The following is a 20,231-nucleotide window of genomic DNA, read 5'->3' as shown; positions in this document are numbered from 1 at the left end:
ACAACTGACTCATAAAAGTATTAAGAAGTCTGTACAGACTTATGACTAAGGAGATAGAATGAGTAATCAAAAAACCTCCCAACAAAGTTTAGCCTTGGACCAGATAGCTTTACTGGTAAATTGAACCAAACATGTAATAATCAACACCAATCCTCCTCAAACTCTTCCAAAATACTTAAAGGGCAGAAATGTTCCCTAACTCATTCTATGAGGCCAAAACTACCAATACCAAAACCACACAAAGACACCAAAGAAAACTGTAGACCAGTATCATTTATAACTATTGATAGAAAGCCCTCAGACGAACTAGCAAACCAAATTCAACAGCACAGTAAGAGAATTATACGCCATGACCAAGTGGGATTTATTCCTGGAAAGCAAGAATAGTTCAACATACAAACATTAACATGTGATTGATGTAACACACCACATTAACAGAAAAAAGCAAAAAACCCAAGTGGTTGTCTCAATTGATGCAGAAAAAGGACCTGACATAATTCAACACTTTCATGATAAAACCACTCAGACTAGAAGATGACTACCTCACTATAATAAAGACCCTATATGGAGACTGAAAGCTTTTTTTTTTTTTTTTGAGACGGAGTCTTGCTCTGTAGCCCAGGCTGGAGTGCAGTGGCACGATCCCAGCTCACTGCAACCTTCGCCTCCCAGGTTCACGCCATTCTCCTGCCTCAGCCTCCCGAGTAGCTGGGACTACAGGTGCCCGCCACCTCGCCTGGCTAATTTTTTTTGTATTTTTAGTAGAGACGGGGTTTCACCGTGGTCTCGATCTCCTGACCTCGTGATCCGCCCACCTTGGCCTCCCAAAGTGCTGGGATTACAGGCGTGAGCCACCGCGCCCGGCCAAAAGCTTTCCTTATAACATTAGGAACAAGACATACCTGCTTTTGCTACTTCTGTGCAACACAGTAATGAAAGTTCTAGCCAAAGCAATTAGACAAGAAAAAGAAATAAGGTATTCGAATTGGAAAGGAAGAAGTAAAATCATCTTTTTGTAGGAAGTAAAATATTTTATTTGCAGATGACATGATCATACATGTAGAAAACCCTAAAGATGCCATAAAATAATACTAAAGCTAATAAATGCATTCGGCAAAAAAGTAGGACACAAAAATCAACATATAAAAATAAGGTGTGTTTCTACACAGTAACAATGAATAATCCCAAAAGAAAATTAAGGAAATAATCCCTTTTACAATAGCATCAAAAGAAAGAAAATACTTAAGAATAAACAAAGGAGGTGAAAGACTTGTATATGAAATTGCTGAAAGAAATTAAGACACAAATAAATGAGAAGACATCCCATGTGCATAGATTGGAACACTTAATATTGTTAATATGTCAATACTGCACAAAGTGATCTATAATTCAATGCAATCCCTAACAAAATCTCAATGACATTTTTTTGTGAAAATTGAAAAGTCCATCCTAAAAGTCCTATGAAATCTTAAGAGACCCTGAGAAACAATCTTGAAAAGGAACAAAGTTGTAGGACTCACACATTCTGATTTTAAAACTTACTACAAAACAACAGTAATCAAAACAGCATGGTACTAGCATAAGGAAAGACATACAGAACAGAATAAAACAGAAATCCCAGAAATAATCTTTCACATATATGGTGAGCTCATTTTTGACATGGGTGCCAAGAACATTCAGTGGGGGAAAGGATAATCTTTTCAACAAATAGTGCTGGGAAAACTGGATATCCAATTCAAAAGGATGAAGTTGGATCCTCACCTTATACCATATACAAAAATTAACTAAAGATAGATCAAAGATCTAAATGTAAGAAATATAAAACTCTTAAAAGAAAACATAGGGAAAAGGCATCATGATGTTAGATTTGGCAGTGATATCTTGAATATGACACCAAAAGCACAAGCAACAAAAGAAACAATAAACTGGACTTCATAAAATTAAAAACTTTTGTGGATCAAAGGACATTATCGAGAGAGTGAAAAGACAACTTACAAATGGGAGAAAATATCTGTAAGTCATATAGACAAAAATTTAATATCCAAAATATACAAAGAATTACTACAACCCAATAGCAACAAAGTAAATGATCCAATTCAAAAATGAGCAAAGAACTTGAATGAATACTTCATCAAAGACATACAAATGGCTGATAAGCACATGAAACGATGCACATTACCAGTCATTAGGAAAATACAAACCAGGCCATAATGATATTCCATTTCACACTCATTAGAATGGCTACCATGAAAAAAGAAAACAACAAAAAATAAGTGTTGGTAAGGGTGTACAGAAATTACAACCCTCGTGTATTGCTGGTGGGAAAGTAAAATGGTATATACAACCACTGTGGAAATCAGTTTGGCAGTTCCTTAAAAAGTTAAACACAGGCAAGGCACAGTGGTTGACGCCTATAATCCCAGTGATTTGGAAGGCCGAGGTGGGAGGATGGCTTGAGCCCAAGAGTTTGAGACCAGTCCTGGCAACATAGCAAGACCTCATTTCTAAAAAAAATCAAAAATTAGACAGATGTGGTGGTATGTGCCTTTAGTCCCAGGTACTCTGGAGTCTAAGGTGGGAGGATCTCTTGAGCCTGGGAGTCTAAGGTTGCACCACCGTACTCCAGCCTGGGTGACAGAGCTAGAATCTGTATTCAAAAAAAAAAAAAAAAGGCCGGGTACGGTGGCTCACGTCTGTAATCCCAGCACTTTGGGAGGCCGAGGCAGGTGGATCACAAGGTCAGGAGATCCAGACTATCCTGGCTAACAAGGTAAAACCCCGTCTCTACTGAAAATACAAAAAATTAGCCAGTGTGATGGCACATGCCTGTAGTCCCAGCTACTAGGGAGGCTGAGGCAGAAGAATCCCCTGAACCTGGGAGGCAGAGGTTGCAGTAAGCCGAGATTGCGTCACTGCACTCTAGCCTGGGTGACAGAGTGAGATTCTGTCTCAAAAAAAAAAAAAAAAGTTAAACAGAATTATCACATACCACTAAACTGTATGCTTAAGAACACTTAAAAGGAAAAAAATACAATTACCTTTCCAAGAAAAAAAAAAAAAACATGGTTAAAAGGTAATTTGTGTACTGTGTATTTGACTGCTATAACAAAATAAACTCATGCACATGACCTATTACTTGAATGTTATAAAGACCAAATGTGAGATTGCACCAACATGGAGAATAGAGTATAAACAAATTCATTCACAGATTCAGCCTATGTTCTAGGCATCCTTTGGAATTTTTGTTTGTTTTTGAGATGGAGTTTCGTTCTTGTCGCCCAGGCTGGAGTGCAGTGGTGCAATCTTGGCTCACTGCAACCTTTGCCTCCCGAGTTCAAGCAATTCTCCTGCCTCAGCCTCCCAAGTAGCTGGGATTACAGGTGCCCGCCACCACGCCCAGCTAATTTTTTGTATTTTTAGTAGAGACAGGGTTTCGCCATGTTGAGCAGGGGCTGGTCTCGAACTTCATACCTCAGGTGATCTGCCCACCTCGACCTCCCAAAGTGCTGGGATTACAGGTGTGAGCCACTGCACCCGGCCAGGAAATTTTTTTAAAAGCACTGATTTAAGAGTCAAATGGACAAGTGACATTACTAAATATATTACCTTGACCATGTTACAATTTTTAAGAGCTTGTTTCTTGAAATGCGTAATGGAGGGAATATCTGTTGTACTTCCGTCATGTGAGCAAAGATAATATAAGTCAAATGGCTTTCTAAATAGGTGATGAATATATAATAGTTTAAGGTATTTAGCAATGCCTATTAGGCTTCTGCTCTGTTGCAAAAAAGCACATGACTAAATGACAGAACTATGTATAAAAAATTATGTATTTTCCCAAGTATATGGAATTCCACAACATAATTTAGGTTAGGAAAATCTTTTTCTGTGCTAACTGCTTTAAGAAGCTTATTTACTTCTTTGCTTTGTCATTCAGGCTGGAGTGTATCGGCAGGATCCCCACTCACTGCAGCCTTGATCCCTTGGGCTCAGGCAATCCTCCCACCTCAGCTTCCCACGTAGCTGGGACTACAGAAATGTGCACAATGCCTGGTTGATTTTTTTTTTTTTTTTTTTTTTTTGTACAGATGGAGCCTCACTGTGTTGCCCAGACTGGTCTCAAACTCCTGAGCTCAAAGATCCTCCCATCTCAGCCTCCAAAAGTGAGCTTAGACAGGACGATCACCATGTAGTCCTACAGGTGTAAGTCACCACACCTGGCTCAAGCTTGTGTACTTTAACAGTTAACAGCTTCAGCTGGGCACGGTTATGCACACCTGTAATCCCAGCACTCTAGGAGGCTGAGGCAGGATGATCTCTTGAGGCCAGGAGTTTGGGAACAGCATGGACAATGTAGTGAGACCCTTGTCTTGGAAAACAAAAAAAAACAACAACAAAACCACAAAATTAGCTGGATGTGGTGGTGTGGGCCTGTAGTTCCAGCTACTTTGAAGGCTGAGGTGGGAGGATCACTTCAGCCCAGGAGTTTGAGGCTGCAGTGAGCTATTATCACACCATTGCACCCCAGCCGGGGCAACAGAGCAAGACCCTGTCTCAAACCAACCACCATTAGCTTCAGCACCAGAAGGAAAATAGCCAAAATTTTTAAAAGCTTACACATTATTTTTCATTTTGAAGTTCTAAAGATCAGTCTGTAGGGACTACCAACTTCCAAACTTGTTTAAGTTACCCATTACTTCATTCTAAACAAAGGAATACAATGACAAGTTAGTGTTAGAAACTTCAGTTTCATTGAGTCCATATTTTTAAGTTACTACCTGGAATCAAAAAAAGCCAAAAGTTGGTCAAACTGTTTCTCCACAACTTCTATAACTCTTTCTCTCTCCTCTATCGTTTGCTTCTGCATGTGTTCAAGTGCCTGGAAAAAAAAAAGACAAAAACTTAATTTGGGAATTTTTATTTTGTAGAAGTTGTAGAATTTTGAAAGTAAAAGGTACTTTCTAGACTCTTCAAAATAACACGAGGTAATGAGATAATAATATAAATAGAATAAGTCACAAGGTTCAACTTTAAGTTTTACTATTTGTGAGCAAGACCGTATCTTTTTGTTTGTTTTACTGAGACAGGGTCTCACTTGGTTACCCAGGGTGGAGTGCAGTAGGCTGAGCATAGCTCACTGTAACCTTGAACCCCTGGGCTCAAGGGATCCTCCTGCCTTGGCCTCCTGAGTAGCAATGACTACAGGCATATAGCCCCATGTCCAACTAATTTTTTTTTTGGCAGGGGGGAGGAACAAGGTCTCATTATGTTGCCCCGCTGGTCTCAAACTCCTAGCCTCAAGTGATCCTCCTGCCTTGGCCTCCCAAAGCACTGGGATTACAGCTGTAAGCCACCACACCTGGCCTTACTGGCATTTTCTACTGATAATATGGCAACAAGACCTAAAAAAAATCCACTGATGAGTGTACTAAGTTTTTTCTTATTCCTTTTCATCATTACAGGAAACAAGTCATTTTAAGTAGCTGAATTTCTCTTTGATAGAACCCCCTGGATTAAAAAAAAAAACAAAAAACCTTAGAAACCATACTTGAATTAAAATGTTAAGTATTACACAATCTTAGTATTTTTGAAGTTTTAAGTACTGTTGCTTAGATCCGTGGCCCCTTCTTTCCTTCCGATTCTTCCAATTCAGAATGGGAATGTGGAATGTCTATCTTATTCCTGTTTCACCAATGTATTTTAGTAAGTTCTTGTCTCATTTCACAGGCTCATAGTGGAAATGAATTTTGCCCTAGCATGAATCGTATATCGAGTCTTCACCCATACCTAACTTAGAAGGTGAGATTTTAATTTTTATTAATTTTTAAATTTTTTTTTTTTTTTGGAGACGGAGTTTTACTCCATCAAACAGGCTCAAGTACAGTGGCACGATCTTGGCTCACTGCAACCTCCATCACCCGGGTTGAAGCGATTCTCATGCCTCAGCCTCCCCAGCAGCTGGAACTACAGGTGGGTGCCACCATACCCAGCTAATTTTTGAATTTTTAATAGAGATGGGGTTTAGCCATGTTGATAAGGCTGGTTTTAAACTCCTGACCTAAAGTGATCCACCTGCCTTGGCCTCCCAAAGTGCTGGGATCACAGGCATGACCAAGTGAGCCTGCCCAGGTGAGATTTTTATACTTACAATTGATGCTGGAATGGGTTAAACTTTGGGGGATGTCAGGATGGGGTGAATATATCTTGCATTGAGAAGGACATGAATACTGAGGGCTAGAGAACACTCTGTTTTAGTTGGACTGTGTACCCACTATCCCAAATTCAGATACTGAAGTCCTAACCTCCAGTTAATTTACCACTGATTTGCTCTTCTCCACTATATCTGGTATTAATTATTGCTTATCACAGGTGACATCATTTTTTCCCCTTTTCTCTCAATGTTGTTTTTTTCTCTCATAACTCTATCTTATTACTTTTATCGTATTTCTCATTCTTCTTGAGAAATGAGTTTTGATAGTGACCCTTAGCCAATCAAAAATGTCCTGTCCTCCTATGCAAAAAAGCAGCCACGACATAATCAGCTATAACCTTTTGAACTCCTTAATTGTAAATTTTGTTGCTAGGTGCTGAAGAACTTGTTTTGTGTCACCAAATGAGAGTCTCTTTTGGAAGGTGGAGTAGGAAGAGAGAAAGAGACTCACTAAGGGGGATACAGCCAAACAATGAGCAAATGTTGAAAAGATAATCTGCAATGCTTCTGAGACAAAATTCAGCTCACAGCAAGTAGAAGTCATGGTTCCTTATCAAAGCTGGAATTTTATTAAGTTCCTAGCACAATAATGTTACAAGACCAATCTTGGCAGGCCATGGGAAAAGTTTTCCATTCTTTTTTAGATTATCATGCTTAATAACTCAGTGCTAAGCTCTAACCTCAGTGGTAACATCTCCAAATGTACACACTTAAAGAGGACATGCTTCACTTCATGATAGAATTTAATCCTGCAAAGTGCTTACTTTTCCAGCAATGCTTAATTGTTCAAAATTATGGTGTGCTGTATTCAATGCTTCATCAATTTCTTCTGCAGTATTAGTGACCTAAGAAGGGAGGGGAATCACATACAAATATAAAAACAGATACCTAGATATATATATATTATAGTTGCAAAAAATTCAGGCTACCGTTTTGGTTACAAAAGCAACATAGACTCACTACAGAAAAGTGAAAGCAAGCAACAAAAATAACATTCAATCCTGCTAACCTGGAGATAAAAACCATATTTTAGAGCTCTAGTTAGACCATTCCAGATTTTTTTCATAAAGATTTTTTTTAAAATGGGATAATGCCCTGTAATTATCTTTTCAACTTAAAACTACCGTGAACAATTTATCATGGCAATACACGTATACATATAAAAATTATAGTTCTTAAGGAAAAAAAGATTATAATTTGACTCCATTAAGATTTACACTAGAAGGAAAAGTCAGCAAGATTAAGTGCTTTCTCCCCTTCCCCAGCCCATTAATAATTTTTTTCTTTTTCTTTTTTTTTTTTTTTTTTTGAGACAGAGTCTCACTGTCGCACAGGCTGGAGTGCAGTGATGCTATCTCGGCTCACTGCAACTTCTGCCTCCCAGGTTCAAGCGATTCTCATGCCTCAGCCTTGCAAGTAACTGGAATTACAGGTGTGTGCCACCACAGCACCACATCCAGCTAATTTTTGTACTTTTTAGTAGAGATGGGGTTTCGCCCATGTCGGCCAGGCTGGTCTTGAATTCCTGGCCTCAAGTGATCTACCCGTCTTGGTCTCCCAAAGTGCTGGGATTACAGGCATGAGCCACTGTGCCTGGCCTCCATTAATGATCTTAACACAAAACTTAATACTTCACTCAACATCATTTTGGAGTTTGTTCTATTTCTAACCTTAATACATTATTTAAAGTTATCAGGAGTAAATAAAAGGTAAAACTCAATCTTCGGCAATAACATTAACAACAACAAACGTAGTTAGGCCTTTTGGTTGCCATTAAAATAAGTGAAAAATCACATTTAAAATTTAAAAACTTGTGCTTTACATGTTTCACAGAACCTGGATCTAATAACTAGTTTCAAAGGGAAGAAGCTACACACAGGTAAATATCAAGAACTTTGAAACAGAGTCAGTCAAAGGTAGAATAGGCTGCCTTGGAAGAAAAGAGAACTGTCTAAGCATAGAACAAAAGAGATTCAAGTAGGAGGATGGGTTTACTTCTGTTACGTATAAACTTCCAAAAGAATCTATAATTATAGGAGAAGAAAGTTGAGCTACTAGAGACAAAGTCAAACGTTTGCCTTCATCGTACTTCATGACCAACATGTTTCATACCAACATTACAGCTGATGAGTTCAAAACAGTCCTGTGTGTGGAGGCTGAACGTTCTAAACCAGTAGTTAGCTGATCAGTCTTCTTAAAGTCCTGAGAACAATTCTTTATCCTGAAAAGTATCAAGTATATTATTTTATTTTTTGAGACAGGATCCTTCTCTGTCACCCAGGCCAGAGTGCAGTGGCACCATCATGGCTCATGGCAGCCTCGACTTCCCAGGCTCCAGCGATCATCCCACCTCAGCCTCCCAAGTAGCTGGGACCATAGGCATGTGCCACCACACTCGGCTAATTTTTGTATTTTTTGTAGAGATGAGATTTCAAAATGCTGCCCAGGCTGGTCTCAAAATCCTAAGCTCAAGTGATCCACCCACCTCGGCCTCCCAAAGTGCTGGGATTACAGGTGTGAACCACTGTGCCTGGCCCACGTACATTATTTTAAATACCAAATTACCTCATCGATCAATGTAATGGTTTTAATCTTCTATTCAGATTTTACCATAAAAAATAATTCATATGACTTATAAGAACATGTACAGTGAATTATCAATTAACCATAAGTGGGAAGAGAGAAACCATGAGGAAATATGCTTTCATACAAATTTTAATTAAAAAAATTCCAAAAATTATGGCTTAAAGTATATATTGTGTTTTAATTTCTTAATTAATGGTTCTTACGTGGTATTTTTTTTGGTACAGATGTTGATAATGAAATGTGATAAGCTCATCAATTAAGTGTTTATATATACAAATGCCAGCTATTAAAAAGAAGGTACTTAACAAGTCTGGAGAATTAAAAAAAGGTAATGAATTTAACTAAGCAAGTTAATTGCAAAGAAAAAGTTAGTTGCATTCTCTAGTCTATAGAAGCCAGAGTTTTATTTATTAATTTATCTGTTTTAGAGAGTGGGTCTCACTGTGTTGCCCAGGCTGGTCTCAAACTCCTGGGCTCAAGTGATCCTCCCACCTCAGCCTCCCAAAGTGCTGGAATTAAAGGCATGAGCCATCATGCCCAGCTATTTTTATCTTTATATCACCATATTGGCTAGCACACAGTAACTAGTGTTTGCTGAGTTAATCATCAGCTTATAGCTTATGAAGGAAACTATAAATGTTTAAATGTTACAGAGAAAAAATACTACACCAAATAATTTGTAAACATTCTATTCTTTGAAAAGTGAATATTCATGTTCTTAAAAACATGAGTGCATTAGCCCTGAGGATTCCATTATTGAATTCCTGTTTCAAAATATTAAAGACAAATCAGTAAATGAGTCAAGGATTACTATAACTTAAAAATATACAACCATTTTAAAACCAAACTGTACCTTAGAGAATAGCAGTTTCTAAAATAAATATAATTGACACAAATTTAATTTTTAAAATGGTTATTTGGAACAAATTTGGGTACTTTCTGGTTAAGATGGATTCATATACCTCTGAAAGTAAAATTTCACTTTGCAACTCTAACAGACATTATACATATATAGATAAGAGTACAACCTGGTTTGACTGGCATCATGTGTCAGAAAATTTCACACAGAAGTACAGATCTTGAGTTCGTCTTGATAAAAAAAACATGTGGCAACATTGGGTTGGTCTTAACACATAATAATAATTGGCTACAGCTGAGTAGGAACTGCCTCCTTCAGAGGGGGTGAGCCCTCGTCATCTACCGCAATCCTTACCACTCATTGTTTAAACTCAGTTGACCTCACCCAGTAAGTTATCTGCTTAATTCATGTAGGTGTTCAAATTTGGGAGCCCTAAATTTGATAAAAATGGCTACTCCATGGGGACTCACAATGAGCCAGAATGATTCTAAAAGATTTATTCTAATAACTCTACACAGATCTCATGGAGGAAGTGACCAGTGGTATAGGAGTTGGGAGCAGTACTGGTATTCAATAAACCTAGGTTTACATTCTGGTTCTGTGAACAACCAGCTGTCAGACTTTAGCTCAGTGGTTTTACTACCCAAGAAAATGGCTACAACCATTCTTTTGTTTTTTTCTAAGTACTCATTTAGGTCTGGAAAGAGAAGCTACAGTGGTAATGTGAAGTGCCAGGAATTCTAGACTGAATAATTTTGAGTTTTAATTGAATACTTAATGAACAACTATAGCATTAAGGAAGAGTCTGACAAGGAGCTACACAAAAGAACATGAGAATTAAATAAGGCAGTAGAAATGAAGATAGGTTATGGACACAGGAGATACTATGGAAGTCAGAATCTGCAAGAGGTAAAATGAATGCAATAGAAGGAACTAGAGTGCTTTATAAATACTTGGTGCCATTAACAAAATTGGAAAGTTCCACACGAGATTTTTCCTTGAAAGAATCCTATTTTTTATTCCTTGCATAGTCTACTTACCATATTAAATACGCTTTAAAAAGTTTAGTTATATACAAATTACCATCTGAGTACAGTTCCAGGAAATTGATCAGAAGATCCTTTAACACTTAAAAAGCTGCAAAAATCAAACATGTACTGTAATAAACAGTACATGTTTACTCTGTGTCCCAAACCAGAGATATAAAAGGGAATAAAATGTGGTCCATTCCCTTAAAGGGGCTTACAGACTAGCAGGAAAAGACATACAGAAGCATTAGTAATTAAGTGAAATAATCAGTAACATAGGTACTCATCTCTGGCTGGGTGTATTTAAAGAAATATTACTAATTCAAAAAGAGAATCTATTAATGCATACATGTGTAAAGTCTTATACAAGAATGGAAAAATGAATAAAAGAACCCCAAAGGTATTATTTTTCCTTTTATAAATCACTTCTCAAACCAACTCTTCACAAAGTCTTCCATTGTACTATACTTGCGCTACTTTTAAGAATCAAGAGAAGCTGGGTGCAGTGGCTGACGGCTGTAATTCCGGCACTTTGAGAGGCTGAGGCAGAAGGATCACTTAAAGCCAGGAGTTTGAGACCAGCTTGGGCAACACAATGAGACTCCACGTCTACAAAAAAATTTAAAAAATTAGCTGTGCATGGTGGTGCATGCCTGTAGTCCTAGATACTCCAGAGGCTGAGGTGAGAGGCTAGCTTGAGACCAGGAGTCTGAGGCTGCAGTGAGCCATGATCAAAACCACTGCACTCAAGCTTGGGTGACAGAGTGAGACCCTGTCTTTAAAAAAACTTAGAATTTTAATAATTTTTAAAAAGAATCAAGAGAGAACTAAGTTACTTTTTTTTCTCTATAACTTCCTTCCATCCAGCACGAGTAACTTTAGCCAGTGTACTCTCAGCCTTTCTTGATGTGGTAATCCTTAACATTCTTTCTTTAAATAAGGACAAACAAATGCTGCTTCTTTAAAGAGCTGAAGTCTCCATTCCACTGACAGCTAAGATGAAGCATGAACTTAAAGAGCATTCCATAAACAGTAGGTTAGAAATGCAGACTTAAGAATGACACTTTTTCAATAATTCTAAAACTATTTCAGTAAGACATTGACTTTAAATACTCAAATAAGTACACACGGAACATACGTCTTAGGCTGCAGTTTTTCCATTACGGAGTCTTCTTTAACATATCCAGCCATTGGGTAGTAGTGTTGTCTAGTATTTACGGCTGTAGCAACCTTAGGACAAAATAAGGGTTTAAAAAAACAAAGAAAGTCATCCAATAAATTATGTTTATCCAGAACCTAAACAACTATTTAAGTGTGCCATTCATAAAGTTAATGATAACCTTAAAGATCCTGAAATCCCCTGTAAATCAAGGAGAAAACCATGCTTATATGAGGTTTTGACCCATTTTAATTTTTGGAAGCAATCAGGAATTTGGCAACTATTAATTTTTAGTTAACCAAAACACTTCATTCTACCATAACTGTAAAGGAATACTAGCAATACTTTCAATTTTACTTCAAAAATGTTAGGCCAGGCATGAGGGCTCACGCCCGTAATCCTAGCACTTTGGGAGGCCGAGGTGGGTGGATCACCTGAGGTCAGGAGTTCAACACCAGCCTGGCCAACATGGCAAAACCTCGCCTCTACTAAAAATACAAAAATTAGCCAGGCATGGTGGTGGGCGCCTGTAATCCCAGCTACTCTGGAGGCTGAGGCAGGAGAATCGCTTGAACCTGGCGGGGTGGGGCATAGAGGTTGCAGTGAGCCAAGATTGCACCACTGCACTCCAGCCTGGGTGAAAGAGCCAGACTGTTTCAAAAAAAGTAAAAAAAAAAATTAGTAATGTATGTTCAAAACTCTAAAATATTTAATTTAAAAACTTTTTTAAATCATGTGGTTCAATAGAATTCCTAAAGTCCACTGTGGCCCACAGACACTAGATGAAGAAAAATCCCTGCTCGAGACAGTGTTCAAGTAAAATGCAGTTAGAAGAAAGTTGGATAGTTGATGGTTGACTTTTTTCTGAGAACAGTTTTCCTATGTTCATTTATTTGAGGTCCTGTGGTCTCTGATTTTTTTCCACATATTTTAAAAGCCACTCAGATCATGAACTGATACCTGAAAGAAAAATGAAGAAGGCAGAAGGAAATGCAACATCATTCTCTGGGTGCCTAGGTCCTATAAACTTGGCAAACTATCTCATTGAAACCTCACAATACAATACAAAAAAGAAAGAAAAGGAAATTGAAGTAAAGCTGAAGTAAGTAAAGCTGAAGTATGTCCTCTAACTTCGCTCAATTAAAGGATAAGCCAGGATATGAAACTGAAATTATCTTTTTCTTTAAAATTTTAGATTCAAGGGGTACGTGTACAGGTTTGTGGCAAGGGTGTAGGGCATGATGCTGAGGTCTGGGCTTCTGTTGATCCCATGACCCAAACAGTGAGCACAGAACCCAACGGAAAGTTTTTCTGCCCTTGCCTCCCTTCCTCTCTCTAGCAGTCCCCGGTGTCTATTGCTTCCATGTTTATGTCCATGTGTGGCCAATGTTTAGTTCCCACTTGAAGTGAAAATGTGGTACTTGGTTTTGTGTTTCTGCATTAATTTGTTTAGGATAATGGCCTTCAGCTGCATCCATGTTGCTGCAAACGACATTATTTCATTCTTTTTAATGCCTGCATAGTATTCTGTGGTGTATATGTACAACATTTTCTTTATTCAATCCACCAATGATGGGATGCATAGGTTGATTCCATGTATTTGCTATTGTGAATGATACTGTGATAACCATATGAGTACAGGTATCTTTTTGGTAGAATAATTTATTTTCCTTTGGGTATACACCCAGTAATGGAAGTGCTGAGTCAAATGGTTGTTTTATTATTAGTTCTTTGAGAAATCGCCAAAATGCTTTCCACAGGGCCTGATTTGCATTCCCACCAACAGTCTATAAGCATTCTCTTTTCTCCACAACCTTGACAACATCTGTTAGTTTTTGACTTTTTAATAATAGACATTCTGGTGTGAGATGGTATCTCACTGTGGGTTTTGATTTGCATTTCTCTGATAAGTGATGTGAGCATTTTTTCATGTTTGTTGGCTGGTTGTATGTCTTTTAGGAAGTATCTGTTCACGACCGGGAGTGGTGGCTCATGACTGTAATCCCAGAACTTTTGGGAGGCTGAGGCGGGCGGATCATGAGGTCAGGAGATCGAGACCATCCTACCTAACATGGTGAAACCCCGTCTCTACTAAAAATACAAAAAATTAGCCGGGCGTGGAGGTGGGCGCCTGTAGTCCCAGCTACTCGAGACGCTGAGGCAGGAGAATGGTGTGAACCTGGGAGGCGGAGCTTGCAGTGAGCTGAGATGGCGCCACTGCACTCTAGCCTGGGTGACAGAGCGAAACTCTGTCTCAAAAGAAAAAAAAAAAGTGTCTGTTCATGTCCTTTGCCCACTTTTTAATGTTTACCTTCCTGCTGATTTAAGTTATTTAGGAAAATTTAACAAGAAAACTATAAGCTCTAAGTAAAGAAAACTTTTTAAAAAATCGCACTTGGCTAGAGGTCATAAAACAAGAACAACAACAAAAAAAATGGAGAATCAAACCAGGTTCCTGGAGACAAAGACTGAATGTCCTAACATCATCTAATATGAAATACAATTCTAAAATACGTATGGAAAAATATATTGTACAAGAACTACAAAAACTTTAACATAGAATTCAGCATAAATTTATTCCACCAATTAATGATTATAACGCTACTGTAATAATTAAAACACTACGTGCTAGCATAATAAATCAGTAGAACAAAGCCTTGAAACAGACCCAACTCTCTATGAGAACTTAATATAGAATACAAGTGGGATTTCAATTAAATGGAAGAAGGATTACTCAATAAAAGGTATGACAAAATCAGCCAATCATTCTGAAGAATAAAGGTATACCTGGACCTTACATCACATAACATATAAAATAATTAAACATATACCCCCCCCCCCTTTTTCTTCAGATGGGAGTTTCACTCTTGTTGCCCAGGCTGGAGTGCAATAGTGCGATCTCGGCTCACTGCAACCTCTGCCTCCTGGGTTCAAGTGATTCTCCTGCCTCAGCCTCCCGAGTATCTGGGATTACAGGCATGCGCCACCATGCCTGGCTAATTTGGTATTTTTAGTAGAGATGGGGTTTCTCCATGTTGGTCAGGCTGGTCTCGACTCCCAACCTCATGTGATCCACCCACCTCAGCCTCCCAAAGTGCTGGGATTACAGGCATGAGCTCAGCCAACATATACTTTTTTTAAAAAAATGTTAGTATTAAAGATATATATATAACTTTGAGTTAGGAAGGTCTGCCTAGTCAGAAAAAAAAAAAAAACCCTACCTAGAATTCATGAAGCAGGGGTAAAAATGACTAGTTAAGAAACATTTCTGAATGGCTAAATGCAATAAAATCAAAAGTGAGAGGCTGGGAGAAAACAGTTACACAGGATGAAATGTTAATATTGCTATCACATAAAGTACTCTTACAACTTAGGAAAAAGACAGGCTGGATACGGTAGCTAAGGCATGTAATCTCAGCACTTTGGAAGGCTAAGGTGGGACCAGCCTAGGCAACATAGCAAGGATCCACCTCTTCCAAAAAAAAAAAAAAAAAAAAAAATTATCTGCGTGCAGTGGTACTCCCCTTTATAGTCCCAGCTACTACTGGGCTGGATGAGGTAGGAGGATTGCTTCAGCTGGAGAGGTTGAGGTTGCAGTGAGCTGTGATCACATCACTGCACTCCAGTCTGCGCAACAGAGCAAGACCCTGTCTCCAGAAAAAGCAAACAACAACAAACAACAAGTTAGGAAAAAGACAATTCAAAAGGAAAAGATCCCAAGGATCTGAAAAGAGCTGTTAAAGATCCACACAGCAGAGGCACTGATAAGTCAAACATATGAAAAGTTGCTCAACTTCACTGGTCATGAGGGAATTACAATTTACAACAAGGAAACAGCCATTTTTTACATCATATTGCCAAAACACTAAAACAAATATAACAAGCCCAAAATATGAATTTCTTCTGGACTTAGAAATTACAGAACCTACTGATGGAGGTGAGGTTGAGGAATTGTACACAATTATAGTGAAAAATTTTTAAAACTAAATGTTTATCAATAAAGAGATTAGTTAAGAAAATTATAGTGTTTATTTTTATGAGAATAGATGAATGCTGCTAAAAGAAACAAAGCAGATTACTAATTGTTATAGTCTCCCATTTTTGTGAAATATACATCTCTGGTGGGGAAGAGAATGTTCTTTCAAGGTTTCAAGTATTATGTACTTAAAACCATGTACTTGTAGCCATGTATTATTAGTTTAATTAGGTTACTTTTAACAAATCTCACTGAGCTGAATGGTATTTTAAGTCCCTTTTCCCCAAAATTGGGGTTTAAAAACTTAATTTCTATATACCTCCTAGTTCATCACACTTTGGCTTAGCATTTCATAAGAGGTTAATGCTATTATCAGCAGATTTGATGCAGGACATTTCTTCCAGATAGTTTAAGAAAGTATTAAATACAACTAATTTAAAAGATTTTAAGTAAAAACTGCAGAAAGACTCTTAACTTGTAACATATATAATAAAGGTTTTCTTTTACCCCCTATAGCTTGTCATTTAAATTTTATTTATGATGGTGTTTTGCCTGCTTTTGTTGCTTGTAAATGAAAAACTGTGGTCAAATTTAACAAGCATTTATTCTATAGTTTCTGATTTCTATTTGATATGCTTATCAATGCTTTCCTATCCAAGATTATACGATTATCTGTATTTCCGTCTAGTTTACATTTCTAATTTTTATATATTAATATTTCCAATCATGGGATTTTAGTATATATGAATTATCTATTGATTGGATGATTTATCCTTTCTTCATGGCCCAATGTATTTTAGACTCAGGTCCAAAAGTTAATAAAATGCCAGTATTTCTAAAATAGCACCTAGGTATAATCCCATCCTTGAATAAAATCTGTCATTTTGCTGTGCAAAATTATAGAAAGATTAACCATTAACATCAATCAATAGCAGAGAAGGGATGTTATCAAAAACCATTCAACTATCAAAAATAAACTGTCAAATAAATGCACATTCACCCAAACTCAGAAATAAGAACAAAAGGATACCTATTAATCTTGAATGGATTTTAGGCTTACATTTGAAGTAAACAGCATTACCCAGGCCTCTGAAGTTAAAGATATAAGTCTAACGTGAATACAGGAATCTAAATCTTACTTTTTAGAGCAGATACCTCGTTCAAATGTAATAAACTACATTCCTCAAATATTCCATAAATTCAGACTTCACTAAATTTAAACTAGATTCTTCTATTCTCTGTATACCTTATCCCAAATAAATATTAGATAATAATACAAATCTAAAGTTTAAAAAGAGTGGTAACAATTTCAGGAAGGTTTCTTGAATGACTTCTTTTAATAGGGCCCAGCTCACCAATGTGTCTGAAGAATGTGAATATAGTCACTTGTCAATTACCTGGGCTAACAGTAGGTGGGTGCAGGGATGGGGGAATAGGAATGGAGGATGGGACAGGTCACTTATCTCTAAAGTAAAAGTTAGAGCAAAACTAGTCAATGATACAAAATAGATTTATCACAACCTTAAAATCAAAATTAGTATCTGTAAACACATTATAAACACTCCTACACATTATCCAAAATCCAAAAAATAGTACAAGTATAATGATTTAAGAACATTAAATGTGAAATCATTTGCCAAGTCTTTTTTTTTTTAATATTAGAACAGGATGGATATGGACACAGACAGTTTCAGCTGCCTGCTCCTTTCCTTTCCCTTCACTTAATCTTCACCCACAAGACTGAATCCATCAGGGATCTACCACCACAACCACAGGAGGAGGGCTCACTTTGTCTTACCCACGTAGCCAGCCACGTCTAAAGAGCCCCATGTCAAATAAAAAAGGTAAGAGGTTAGGAATTTCCCACAAAATAGGCAGCTACTAATACGTAATTTTTGTGTTATAATTTAAACTTTCATTAATTACAATATATGGTTTGGGTTTTTTTAAACCATATTTAATTTGCAAGCCAGTTCATTCAAATCTAAATAATGAAGGGTTATTTTAGTAGTCTGGAAGCTTACGGAGAACTTTTACATAATTCAGATTTGATTCTTAGCAATCCTAGGAGATAAGACAAAGCAGGTATTATATCCATCGCACAAATGAGGAAACCCAGGCTAGACTGACAGAATGAGAACTGCATTCTAGGTCTCATGCCTCCATAGGGTCTGCCACACTTCCACAGAAAACAAATGATACAAAACTTTATCATCTGATTTATCCAGTAAAACATTAAGAATTTACAGCTTGGCCGGGTGCGGTGGCTCATGCCTGTAATCCCAGCACTTTGGGAGGCCAAGGTGGGCGGATCACGAGGTCAGGAGATTGAGACCATCCTGGCTAATATGGTGAAACCCCCTCTCTACTAAAAATACAAAAAATTAGTCGGGCGTGGTGGCACATGCCTATAGTCCCAGCTACTCGGGAGGCTGAGGCAGGAGAATCACTTGGATCTGGGAGGCGGAGGTTGCAGTGAGCTGAGATCGAGTCACTGCACTCCAGCCTGGGGGACAGAGTGAGACTCTGTCTCCAAAAAAAAAAAAAAAAAAGGAATTTACAGCTTGAGTCAACTTTCCAGGAACATATTACATAAATGAACTACACTTATATTTGTATTAAATGAATAGGATATCAAGTAAATTTTATTTTACATCCTTAATTTGTTCTCATTCTTATGGACAGATTTTAGTCTTAATGGAATTGTTTTTTAGTGCTTCTGAAGTAAGAATTTTAGGCAGTAGTTTTGCTTCTCTACCTTGTTGTAGAATGGCATCTCCACAAATGTACATTTGATGACACACAAAGGTTGAAGGGCAGGTGGAGTTCAAAATTTGGTTGCATGGATTGGTGGGTAAAACAGGGGCTAGGGTTTTTAAAGGAATATACACCATTAAAATAAACAAAAGACATAATTTTCCACAGAAGTCGCCAAAGAATCAAAATATGTAGGCTGATAAGTGTATGACTTTAGCCTTTTATTTTTCCTGATCACTTTGCACAATTATAAAATGGATAGAAAAAGTTTTATCTTTTGTTAGGTTTCTTTGCTTAAAGATTCAGCAGCAAAAATGCAAGATTTTAGGGTTTTTCTTTTTTTTTTTGAGAAGGAGTCTTGCTCTGTCGGCAGACTGGAGTGCAGTGGTGCAATCTTGGCTCACTGCAGCCTCCACCTCCTGGGTTCAAGCGATTCTCCTGCTTCAGGCTGCCAAGCAGCTGGGACTACAGGTGTGCACCACTAGGCCCAGCAAATTTTTGTATTTTTAGTAGAGATGGGGTTTCCCCAGGTTGGCCAGGATGGTCTCGAGCTCTTGATCTCGTGATCTGCCCGCCTCAGCCTCCAAAAGTGCTGGGATTACAGGCGTCGGCCACCACGCCCGGCCGTTTTTAGTTTCTAACTAGAAGTACGTTTTACTACTGTAGTATTTTTACCATTAACATTAGGTTGTGATATGTTTCATCTAAGAAATTATAACACTTACCTCACCATCAGGGCATATAATTGTGGTGCATTCTTCAGTCATTAACAAGCATAGTTCACAAAAAGCATTTCCATATTGAAGTTCACAATGCTGACCTATTGATGAAATTCTTAATTATTATTTTGATGATGATTATTATTATTGAGACAGGGTCTTGCTCTGTCACCCAAGCTGGAGTGTAGTGGCACCCACTCACTGCAGCCTCCACCTCTCGGGCTCAAGTGATCCTCCTACCTTAGCCTCCCAAATAGCTGGGACTACAGGTGTGTCCCAACACACCTGGCTAATTTTACTGAAGAAATTCTACTGTGATTAAACTGCCCACAGTGTGTTAATGTTGAATGGGCAATACTGATCAAAGGGAAATTCAAAGAGGATCCTACTGTACAGGAAAAGATACCTACTACAGTTTAAAATGGCTGACTTATTGAATATAAATCAGGAGTAACCAACTACTCAGGTCAGGAGGGAGAAAAATCAAGAAGAAAAACCAAGAAGAGCTATGTTAACAGCATTTGCATTAATTCAGATAGCTATTTTGTACCTAGAATACTTTGAATCTGCCATATCTTATACAAAGTGCTCTGACACATTTTATTTATTTGTAAATATCACAGTTAAGTGGGTTGGAGATGAAATAGCATTTTGGAGATTTGGTTAATTAAATGGCATAATCCAGACTCCTATCTAGTTCTGTTTCCAAGTCTAACATTCTTTCTGATTGATCATACTGCCCTCTACTACTTTATATTTCCCATCCTGTGAAGAGGTCAGGAAGGGCCAAAATGAGACACTGGCAAGACCGTGCTCTTAGAATTATTTAAGACATTGGCAAGGCCAGAAGCCAGATGCTACTATTATCACATACCCACAACTCACATTTTCACAAACTTAGCATTTATGAAAGGAAATATCATAACTTGATTGAAA

General features: G+C 37.7%; 1 protein-coding gene across 11 annotated transcripts in view; it reads right to left on the bottom strand.

Moving 5' to 3' along the window:
- RNF17 (ring finger protein 17) overlaps positions 1-20,231 on the bottom strand; it is a 139,293-nt gene that overhangs the window by 98,901 nt on the left and 20,161 nt on the right. For 10 of the 11 annotated variants that reach the window (XR_004030130.1, XR_004030131.1, XM_030813222.1 and 7 more), the window contains 5 exons: positions 19,302-19,396; positions 11,823-11,914; positions 8,324-8,432; positions 6,976-7,056; positions 4,779-4,879 (listed from right to left, as the gene is read on the bottom strand). Coding sequence is in view for 9 of the 11 variants with exons in the window: in XM_030813222.1 (XP_030669082.1) it covers positions 4,779-4,879; positions 6,976-7,056; positions 8,324-8,432; positions 11,823-11,914; positions 19,302-19,396 (478 nt within the window). In the remaining 2 variants the exon portion in view is untranslated. Of the gene's footprint in view, positions 1-4,778; positions 4,880-6,975; positions 7,057-8,323; positions 8,433-11,822; positions 12,300-19,301; positions 19,397-20,231 lie in introns of those variants that run through there. The other variant, XM_030813229.1, reaches the window with a different exon arrangement.

The sequence above is a fragment of the Nomascus leucogenys genome, chromosome 5, assembly GCF_006542625.1.
Source record: "Nomascus leucogenys isolate Asia chromosome 5, Asia_NLE_v1, whole genome shotgun sequence".
Lineage (NCBI taxonomy): Eukaryota > Metazoa > Chordata > Mammalia > Primates > Hylobatidae > Nomascus > Nomascus leucogenys.
This window is presented reverse-complemented; position numbering and strand designations above follow the sequence as displayed.